The sequence below is a fragment of the Papaver somniferum genome, chromosome 6, assembly GCF_003573695.1.
Source record: "Papaver somniferum cultivar HN1 chromosome 6, ASM357369v1, whole genome shotgun sequence".
NCBI lineage: Eukaryota > Viridiplantae > Streptophyta > Magnoliopsida > Ranunculales > Papaveraceae > Papaver > Papaver somniferum.
In genome coordinates this window covers 2,536,477-2,548,264 of record NC_039363.1, presented here as the reverse complement: position 1 = coordinate 2,548,264, position 11,788 = coordinate 2,536,477, and the positions used below count along the sequence as shown (strand labels likewise).

General features: G+C 36.1%; 1 protein-coding gene across 1 annotated transcript; it reads left to right on the top strand.

The window, feature by feature from the left end:
• Positions 1–1,356: 1,356 nt before the first annotated feature.
• LOC113285330 (anti-sigma-I factor RsgI6-like) lies at positions 1,357–3,895 on the top strand. Its single transcript, XM_026534240.1, has 6 exons — positions 1,357–1,490; positions 1,610–1,838; positions 1,942–2,105; positions 2,213–2,311; positions 2,495–3,286; positions 3,392–3,895. Exons 1-6 carry the CDS (start codon positions 1,389–1,391, stop codon positions 3,767–3,769), a joined length of 1,764 nt encoding a protein of 587 aa, XP_026390025.1. The 5' UTR covers positions 1,357–1,388; the 3' UTR covers positions 3,770–3,895.
• Positions 3,896–11,788: the final 7,893 nt, after the last annotated feature.

Below are 11,788 nucleotides of genomic sequence, written 5' to 3'. Positions count from 1 at the left end.
CACCACAATCACAACCACTTTCATATCAACATCTAAACATCCAGATCCCCTATCTATTCATATTTTACGGTCAAAAAAAAACAAAACAATTGTAGAAGATGCTCTTGTCGTTTTAGTTATCGGTGAATCATATGGATTTAGACTTGTTTTAGTATTCGAGTAAGTTAAGAGAGTTTGGTTTGTGTTGGATTTGAATTTGGAGCAGAGATTTGAAGTCCATACAATACAATCCAACGTTGGAAACGGTATAGTAAACCAGTCAAGTTAGGAAGGGTTTTTGGTGGTATTTCTTCAGATCCATCAATGAATCCTTGTAAGCCAAATCCTTTGAGAATAGGCTTGAATTGTGCCTTCCAAAGAGAGTAGTTATCTCTGTTAGTTTCAGAGTCACATGATGGTGAATCTGAATGTTTGTTAGGGTATTAATATTGTTATTTGTTGACATTATGTTTTTTTTTGTGTGGATTTGATTGATAAAAAGCGTGGATAAGATCGAGTATCTGATACCAAGTTAGAACTTGATATTTTGGCGAATATCTTCTGCAGTGAAAGTGTGGAGATATAAGAGATATTTATAATGATGAATATTGTGATGCAGTTACAATTCTTGTTACAGACTTAATCAAAATAATGACTTTAACAAATTCAAAACTGAACGTAAAGATAGCTTAGTATCTCTTCTTGTTACTCGTTCTTCTGACCCTCTCTTTGAGACTCAGTTTCACAGTCAATGCTGTTATGGCTAACAAAACAAAAAACGAACACTATACTGCAAAGTACAAAACATGACGAGAAAACTTGAGAGGAGTTTTAGAATGACCCGATAAACCCGGGTTAAACCACTGGTCAACACATTAATTTTTGACTCAGTAATTTTTCCGGTTCGATGGTCGGGCCAGTCTTTAGAAATTGCTTAAATGTACCTACTTCACGCGTGGTGTGTAATTTTATTTCCGTATTTTTCTTTTTGTTTGAATCAAGTTTCCTTAACTGGTTGACAGCTTTAATCAACATACAGTGTACTCGACTAATAATTTATGGATATATAATTGCACATTTATGAATTTTCATATATATTTGATTCTCCAAATGTTATCCTAATTAATACATTTGAATGCTCAATGGCCTTATCACTGTATTTAATTCGTAAATCAACATAGAAAAAGTGCTTACAAATGGAAGCAAGCTAACGCCTTCCTTAATGAAAAAAGATTTCCCTGCCATGTTTAGATTTCAAAACATTAATTTCCATTCTAAGTATGACTTAGATTACTCAGAAAATACACAATCTGCATCAAATTGCTTCTTTATATATACCCACCATTGTTCTTCAGATTTTATCAACCGAAACTGCTCTGTACATTGTTGTTTTTCTTTTTCATCATCTAATGGAGATCGTTAAAGAACCGCTTTTGATTCTGTGTGCATCTCTACTGTTTGTAGGTTACACAATCGACGCGTTATCATACGATCACTCAGCAACAATTGAGGTAATATATGTCACTTGATCATTTCTTTTTATCAATATATACATCTTATATCTGCAGAGAGGCTCGGCCGAATATAAAATCTTGATTATTTTTTTTTTTGTTGCATGTTTGTCCTGCAGTGTCTAAAAGAACCTTTGAAACCTCAATACAATGGAGGGATCATTGTAAATCCAGAGTTCTCATATGGTCTCAAAGGATGGTCTTCTTTTGGCGGTAACGGCGGAAAGATAAAGCATAAAACGTCAGAGGACGGAAACAGCTTCATTGTCGCTCACAGTAGAAATCAACCTTATGATACTTTCTCACAGAAGATCTACCTAAACAAGGAAAACCTCTATGCTTTCTCCGGTACGAGAAACATGTTCCCATAAATTCTGAATATTATCCGATTTTTAGTTTTCACGATCAAGCTTAATTAATTGGCAAATTGTAAACTTTGGTATTCTTTCAGCTTGGATACAAGTCAGTCATGGAAAAGGGACAGTGACGGCTGTTTTCAAAACAACCGATGGTTTTACATTTGCGGGTTCTGCTGTTGCTGGATCTGGTTGCTGGTCCATGCTCAAAGGTGGCCTCACTGTCGATTCATCTGACTATGCTGAACTCTATTTTCAGGTATGAAATTTCTTTTTTACATCTTATTTTCAGAACCCTGAATAAATTCAGTCAATAGGATGGAGTTTAATTAACTAATTTGGCGTTCACATTCATCGTTTTTCCAGAGCAACAACACAAATGCGGAAATATGGGTAGATAATGTTTCATTGCAACCATTTACTAAAGAGCAATGGAGATCTCAGCAAGTCGAAGGTATTAACAAGGTATGAAACTAATATGGAAACGAAGATTCAAATACGTACTGTAATTTGTACTTTTCGGTTCATCTTTACCATTTCAATGAAGAATTGAGGGCGGTTTTTTTTCTCTCGGTTTTTTTCGTTGTTGGTCAAGAATTTATGATATTGCATCTCAATTGATATGTATTATACTATAAACGTACCCAGGCACGTAAGAGGGATGTAAAAGTTCATGTAATCGATTCAAAGGGTGAAACTCTACAAGGCGCAAATATCCACTTCAGGCCTAGGAAAAACAAAGCAAGCTTCCCATTTGGGTGTGTCATAAATAAGGATATCCTAGGCAACCAAGCCGCTCAGACCTGGTTCTTGTCTAGGTTCTCTGTGACTGTTTTCGGAAATGAGTTGAAGTGGTATGCCACCGAAAGGTTCCGAGGAGCGGAAAACTACACTGACGCTGATGCCATGTTAGCATTTGCAAAACAAAACGGTATACCTGTTAGAGGTCACTGTATCTTCTGGGATCACCCAGATTACCAACCCAAGTGGGTACCTTCACTTTCACCAGAAGAAATAAAAGATGCAGCATACAGGAGGCTCCAATCTGTCGTATCGAGATATTCAGGTCAATTTATAAATTGGGATGTTAATAACGAAAACTTACATTTTCAGTACTATGAACAAATTCTTGGAGCAAATGCAACAGATGTTTTCTTTCAAATGGCAAACCAGCTAGATCCAGCAACAAGATTGTTCATGAATGAGTACAATACATTGGAGTGGAGTGGTGATACATCAGCATCACCGGCGCAGTATGTAGCAAAGCTTCAAGAAATTAGAAATTTCTATCAGGGTCCTACAGGGATAGGATTAGAGAGTCATTTTGGCACTCCCAACATTCCTTACGTGAGAGCGGCCCTTGATACTCTTGCGTCAGCAGGAGTTCCCATATGGCTTACAGAATTGGACGTAAGCGTAGAGAACGGTACAGAGACGCAGGTATATCATTTTTGATAATTTAGAATAGATATTTTAGAAACAGATGTACTGTAAATGCTGAGAGAAATATATGGACTAACAAATTTTCAATTGCTTTTGGATCAGGCGTCATACTTGGAGCAGATCCTAAGGGAAGCCCATTCTCACACTGCAGTTGAAGGGATTGTTCTATGGGCAGCAAGGAATGAAACGGGATGTTATCGGATGTGTTTGACAGATGAAAATTACAACAACCTTCCTACTGGTGTTGTTGTGGATAAGTTGATCGATGAGTGGAAACCTCAAATCTCAGAGGGAAAAACCGATAGTAGCGGTGACTTCAAGACTTTGCTCTTCCATGGAGATTATGATGTGACAATTAATCACCCATCCATGAATTCTACATTAACTCGGAGGTTCGAAGTGAAAGCACCAGAAACTTCAGTACAAAACTTGGAGGATACAATATCACCAATGATACTTCATGTACAAGTTGATGTATGATAAATACTTGTGGGCATTCTGTGATGTATTACTATGTGTTAATGAGCGTGTAAGAAGAAAAAGAAACTGCCAGAAGTAATTACCTAAACAATGTCAAGAATATCAGAATTTTTGTATTCCCTATCACCCTATTTTGCTAAGGCCTGTCATAGCCTGTGTTTTTGGTAATGTACAACTTGTCTTGAAAGATTGAAAATTACAATTTGTTGAAGCCCTTGGAAACCTTAGTCCAGCATTTGAAGAAACTTCGCTTCTAGTAACCACAAGCTCAAGGGCTCCAGCGTGCTTCAAGAGCAATTTCACCAGCTCCATCTCCCATGGCAACTCGTTAAAATTTCGAAATTCGATTGACTTGAGGCATACCAACAAACAGTGAGGTACTGTATTTAATGTCAATTCGTTGGCGTTGAGTTTCCGAGTTAAATACATCTGCAACAGTGCAACCCGTGTTGTAAGTCAACCATATACGCTAAGATAATATCACAACCAAATTTGCAGAACTTGTTCTTAGTTGAATTTACATACTCTAATTATTACCTGATTGATAACCAGTGATTCCAAATTCGGTGAGAAATGCAGAAACTTGAATAACGAACTCATCAAAGGTTGGGGAGATTTAGGATCATAGCAGTCCATTTCCAGATGCATCAAATTATCCAAGGTAGGGCTGCACATGGTACGGGACGCTACGGGTTTTTGGCTAGCTCAGTACATGTATCTCCCAATGACCGGTACCTTACTTGTGTACTTGTACTTGCACCTGTACCTGTGATGTATGGGACGGGACCTGTACCTGTTTAACTCGGTACGGGACGGGACCTGTTGTTTACCTGTAGCATAGAAGCCCTTGCGGAGAAAATAAAATTTCTAGGTTTCTTCATACAATTTTAGAGAGAAAAGATAAGAAGCGGCATCTCTCATGAATCAATTCGAGAATGAAATAGGGAGATTTTGAGCAAATTCCAGTTGCAGAAAGGAGATCTGATGTTGTTGATAATCAGAGACGGGGTTGTAGCTGAAATTCGAGTTTTAAGTTCCATGGGTTTAAGTGGGTGAATTGATGGAGGATGAATGGAATAATTGGTGAGGATTAATGGAAATTTAGGGTTTGTACAAGATAGCAGTATGGGGTTTTGATGAATTTAGTTCAAAGAGCAAGATGATGAAGAAATCACAAATCTGTGATGAAATGGAAACTAGGGTTTTGATGTGATGATTATGGGTTCTTATGGATTCTGGAGAATGAGCAAGTGAAGATGATGATGTTATTGTGTTGATGGGGTTTCCGAGTTATGGGTTACGATCGGAAATAGAGAAGAACGGCAGTTGTTGATGTTGATTTTGAGCAGTGAAAGTTCAGAGATGAAGGTGTAACACCACTGGTGTCCGAGTTTTTGAAGATGACAGAACTATTTATGTACATTCCGGTACTACGGGACGGGATGGGACGGAAATAACATAGAACCGTTACCCGTACCTACTCTAGGCACGGTACCAATTTTTGATATTTGTACTTGTCCCATCTAACCGCGGTTCCGGGACGATACAGATATGGATCCTGCGGTTCCGGTACGGTTCTATGGGACGGTACGGTAGTTGTGCAGCCCTAATCCAAGGTAGGGAAACATGTTGAGGGAACATTTGGGATGTCGAAAATCTAAAAACAAAGCATACCGAGTATAGAGAATTAGACAGTCCTATTGAAAAAAAAAATAAGGAAACGTTACTCTATAAGATAAAGTAAGAAACCATACCCGTAAGTACTCATACGACACTTTTAAGAGCTTTATATCAGAGAGCGTTCTTACGAATAAATCTAGTGCAGTGGTTCTGCAGCCGGATGCTTTTAGGCGATATATATAATGATGATAACATTTATTTTTTTTTTGAGAAAAGTTAAAATTGATTATAAGGTGCCAAGGAGGCACAAAAAAAATACAGACACACAGCCATTAAAGAAAGACCGGAAGTGCCAAAAAAAGAAGCTAATTGGTGGCAAAGTTACATGTTAATCTTTGCCTCCCAGTTGTGGACCAAATCATCAAAATACAGGCCTTCAAAAACTTGATAGGGAAGTCCCCATTGAAAGATAAAGACTTGACAATAACAATTACGTCGTTTGGTGCAAAATCTTTGTTGTGGAAAACCCTTCAATTTCTCTCGATCATAACGCCCACTAGATTGCGTAAGGAGGATTGTTTCATATGAAGTTATTGGTTGCATTTGAGATTTTCCTCTTCCATGACTTAATGCAGCCTTTCGTTGTTTCGCACATTGCTAAATCAACTTTACAATATTCAAGAAAGTACGACCACACCTTATATGAGAAGGTACGGTGTAGCGGCATATGATGTATTGTTTCATCCTCATCTCTACGCAAAACACATTGCAGATATCTCAATGTAACTCCTCTTCAAACTAAGTTATCAAAGGTTGGCGTATCATTCTAAAGAGTAGACCATATGAAAGGAGACTTTGGGAGGTACAGTAGCATTCCAAATTAGTTTGGGATCCGGAAAACTATATGCATCATTGTCTATCATTTGAACATCATAGCAAGACTTTGCAGAGAATTTACCTGACTGGGAGGGGAGCCATGTTTTAATATCTTCTTGCATAGTGATGAGTAATTAGAAGTAAAATACACAAACTTTATTTCCCATTTACTTGATAGATAATCCTATAGTGTTTGGTTAATTCCGAACCTATTATCAAGTAAACATACTTCGTTGTTGTATTGTCTCGATCTCGAATCCATAGATGATCATACGAAGTGTGCAACCGATTAGTTGTATGGTCTCGACACAGTTCATAGACAATGACCTTCGGAGAAGGGACTTATAGGTGGAGAAGTTTTAGAGTGAGGTATATTTGGGTACCCTCGTCTTTTCAATTGGTATCAGAGCAGGAGAACACGAAAATATCTAACAATCTGTGTTTGATGCGATCCAACCTATAAGACATGAGTCAAACTAAAGTTATGCGATATCGAAAACTAAAGAAAGACTCAGTTAACGTATCGCAAGACGTTGAAAGTTTTCATCAAGTTCTACTTTCTCCTCTGAGAATTAGTCTGAATGTTCTATGGACGAGACTAAGTGAAGCGCTGTATTCGAAATCAATGATTCATACTCGGACAAATGCTTTTTTGATAACGAGAATTTTTTGAGTTATATTCTTGAGATTTCTGATGAATAATCAAGTGTAAAAATATTTGAACTAAAGGAATTGAGCAAACAATTTCTCGTTTGTTCTAATGAACTTCTTTCATCACTTGAAAGAGAACGAGATTTAACTTTAAAGTTTGAAAATTTCGATGAAGATCATAATTTGCTGAAAGAAAAATCCGCACAAAAAATACAGAGTCTTAAAGACAAAGTATGTGTTAGTATTTCTCAAGCAGTATTATTTAAGAAAGAACGTGATGTATCTCTTGAAAAAGTACATTTGTTGGAAGAAAAACTTGTTGTTTATGATGCAAGGATTAACTCTAAACAAAATATTTTTGAAGAGAAAGAGGTGAATATCTCTCCCAAGAAAAACGCCTTGAGGCTGATCTAGCTAGTGCTCTTGAGAAAATCAAGGTGTTGAAAGAAGAAAATTTGGACCTTAAAAAGTTCAATGCTAGCTCAAAAAATTTAACCTCAATATTATGAGCAGGTAGAAATTATCGTGAGACACGAGGATTGGGCTGTAAAGGAATAAATGCTTCAAATATTAGCAAAGAGGTAAAATTTGTTAAAGCAATTTTTTTTTCTAAACCAGAGGCTTCCATTGATGTAAAAAATGCTCGTATTTCTTATAAAGAAGTAGAACTAGTCAAGCCTAAGAATCATGTTCAACCATTCTCTTCAAGTAGTACAATCAAAAAAAGCACTTCTGCTAATATAAAGGAAGCAATAAAGTTGAACAAAGATAAGAAGAAGCAGAAAACTCGTCGAGCTCCAATGCAAAAAGATCCACAAAAAGGTAACACTAAAACTCATACTTTGTATATTTATACTAAGCATTGTTATTATTGTGGTAATAAAGGACACTTTCAATGGGGATGCAAATTTCGTAAGATGCAAGATGTACTTTCTTTTGTATCAAACGAGTTGATATGTTTGCTCCTAATAAGAACTCAGATCGTTATTGTCCCAAGTTTAGCTAAAATAATTATTATAATGATAGTTTAAATTTTGCATATCACTCGACAAGGTCATCTCATAAAAGACCGAATTATAAAAAGAGAGATGACTTTTTAAATACAAAGACAAGATCTGATGTTCCAAATTGGAGAACGGATGTTTCACAAAGTATTAAATAGGACAATCGTCCTTATGATACGAAGGAGAAAGTTGTTCCTGCAAAACCCAACTCTAAATGGGTCCTTAAGTCCTCCATAGACAAGAAGGGACCAAAATTTAGTCACAAGAATGACTCTCAGCTGTTAATTGTTGGCGATAATAATTACAAGAGTCTTCTTCAAATACTAAAGAAAGACATCATGTCTGAAATCTCTTGTACTAGTGAACATTGTGATAATGGCACTCTTTATCACAAGTCAAAAAGGAAAAACAAGAGATCGAACAAGAAAAAACAAACCAAGTAAGAGGTCAAGAATGATGATTCTGTCTTAGTCACCCGTGACGAACAAGACAAGGATTAACTCAACACAACCTAGTTGTGTTAGAATGTGCATGCTCACCTTAATGCTCAATCTTTTGAAAGGTGAGGAAGTACATGAAACTGAGCACATGATGTCTCAGTTATTATATGACTAATTAACAAATCTAGGAGATTTATTTTCTTCTATACTCATACTTTCTCTATCAATATTTGAGGTTTTGATAGAAAAGGTAATTGTGACTTTATGATGTTGATATCTAATGATCATATATGTGTACGCAAACCTTGTTTTTACGACTAAAACGAGCCAAAAATCACTGAATTCGGACATTGTATGCAAAAGTTATGTCAAAAACAGTTTAGTGTTGTGATCCGTCACAAGTAACTCTTAGGGTACCAATCCAAGTGATAGGTGCAATGTTGGGAACCGATCCTAGTGAGAGGTCCCCCATACAAAGATGTGTAAAACTGTTTTGACCATAACTTCTTCGTCCGAACTCGGAATGACCTCATTCCTATTGCGTTGGTTTCGCAATTAAATTACCTACAAGATAGAAGCAATTGCAATACTTGATTATTTGTTGAAAATTTACGGTATATTGTATTTGTGTTTATGGGATGTTTGATTTCGGTTTCATTACCTTAATATTCGATCTCATAATGTGTGAACCCTTGTGGTTTGGGTGACTTTTTGATTTAGCGGGATTAAGTTGTAGACCTTGTTGGTAGGCATTATCAAAGGATCATGAGGGGTTCTATAGAAACAATATGTGAAAAAGTCACAATATGTTAAATATTTGGTTTAACACAAAAGCATATGTGTTTTGAGGTTCTAAATTTTGCATCGCAAAGTTAAAAACGGTTTTCAACCTTTCTATGGTAAAGGTTGGTCTTTATTGTTGTTCTTTTGTCTTGCGGGAGGATAACAACATTTGATGAGGGAGAGTTCTTTGTGAACTTGCACTTAATGACAAATCTTAAGGAGAGATGAGGATGCGGAATTTAAGGTAACAATCTTGTTAGTTAATTGTTTTCCTGTTTAAAAAATGCCATGATTTTATTTCATATCTCTATTGCTTTTTCTTAACAAAATTTTCGTTACAATTGATGTTTATTCCATTATTTTTGTATGGATGTATGTGTGATTCAATTGGTTCCGGTTAAGAAAAACCATTGTTATCTTTTGATATCAATTGTTTAGTCTTATAAAATTTCGGTACAATTGATGTGTGTGATTCAATTGGTTCCGGTTAAGAAAAACCATTATTATTAAAGGTGCACACGGTACGGTTCGGCTCGGTTCTTGCCGAGGCCGAGTACCTATACCTCCCTAGCCTCGGTTCCAAAATTTTGAACCGGGACCTGTATCTTGTACCTCGGTGTCGGTACCATTCGATACACGTACGGTACCAGGTACGGTTCCATTACCAATCGGTACTTTTCCAGACATATTTTCTTGTCATTTTTCCAGACAATCTAAGTACCTGTTTTACTGTTTTTCAATACATTAAGCAATATCTCAATCAAAGAACAAAGTAAAAACTAATAAGTAGAAATAATACTAGCAAACCAAAGTTCCAAACAACCAAAGTCTTGAAAATATGGAAAAAAAAAAGTAGCAGTAGCACACAACCACACACACTGACCAACAAAAACAATACTACAGATCTACAATAATCTTAATTCTTAACTTTTTTTGTCTTAACCAACACAAACAATGCACTGGTGGTGGCATTATCAAGTAGTAGTGCTGCAGTAGCAATGACTGGATAGTGGTGACAATGACAAATACAAAGTCTTGAATCTTGATCTTCTATTCCATGGTAGCAGCACTTGTGGTGGCATTATTCTTAATAGAACCAAGTAACACCTGCAAAAATGAGTAATAGCAGTTAGTAACTATTAGTATATATCTATTACTGTCAAACACATTTAATAATGCGATACATATATCAATATATGTTAGTATGTTACCTTCTTCAAGTTCAATATTGTCTTCTGGTATGTACTCAAATAAAATATCAAGTTGTATTGGCTTCCTTAGACAGATTTGTGAGAAAAACAATGCTTCAACTGTCCTTGTAGATAAAGAGCTTATAAAGGGAATTAACACTCGCTTTCCTGTCTAAAAGCAAATTCAGAGGCAACATACGGCACAGGAATGGCTAGTATATCCTTAGCCATATGTGCAAGTATCTTATACTTGTTACTGTTGGTCTTCCACCAACCCAACAAGTAAACTTCATCATCACCATCTTCTCCTTCACCTTCTTCATACATGTCAATGAAATATCTACCCAACTCTGTTTTTCCCACATTATCATTTGGGCTGCTCTTGAACCTCTTACTCCTTGGCATCAACTCTTTCATACGACTTCGCCCTGCCCCTGGTTTACTTACCACTGATTTGGATTGTACTTGAATAGAAGTACTTTAATCCTCCTCATGAACTGAATACACATCTTTATATTCTTCAAATAGAATCTTAAAATCCAATGATACACTCCTCATAACATATTCCACGTTAGAAGACTTCTTCCCATACACGCACTCAAGAGCAAATTCTAGTCCTTTTTATTTCTCTTTAGGATCCAACAACATGGCAACAAAGGTTGTAGAGTTCATATTTACATAATCACCGCAATATTTTTTATATTTCTTAAACATTTTTCCATCCATAGTAGCAATAAAAGGATTTCCATCTACATTATCTCTAAACTCAACTAATTGTTCATAAATGATAACTAATTGTCATAAGAAAGTGTTTGTTGTTACCTTAGTTGAGGCTGAAAATGCAAAAATGGCATCAAACAATACCTTCAAATATTTTACAAGGCCTCTGGCAAAGACCCAGTCCTCTTGACATGAAGCAGGTTTCTTCACTATTACCTTCTTCTTCTTTTTTTGTGCCTTCTTCTTTCCGTTCACATCAATTTCTTCTTCTTCTTCACCAAAATTAACACCAATATCAAAATCATTAGCATTAGGTAAGTCTTTCTCATTCTATTTTAGGAAATAAAACAACTTCTTATATTCCCTATCATACCTTTCTAACCTAGTAAAAATAAATAAATCATATATATATATATACTTACAAGCAAGTACTTTGCTCTCTCTTCTGCCCTTGTCATTGAAACAATACTAGTGGTCAAATAATCTATTACTACCTTGTTGGCACTAGCATTATCCAAAGTCACAGAAAAAACATCTATAAGCCCCCAATCTGACAAACACTTCCCCAATATCTCACCAATATCAATTCCTTTGTGACCACTAACCTCACAGAACATGATAATTCTCTTTTTTAACTTCCAGTGTTGATCAATAAAGTGAACTGTTATACAGATGTAGTTGAAATTATTTGGTGAAGTCCATGTGTCTATTGTCAAACTAACCCTCTGCTTGCTT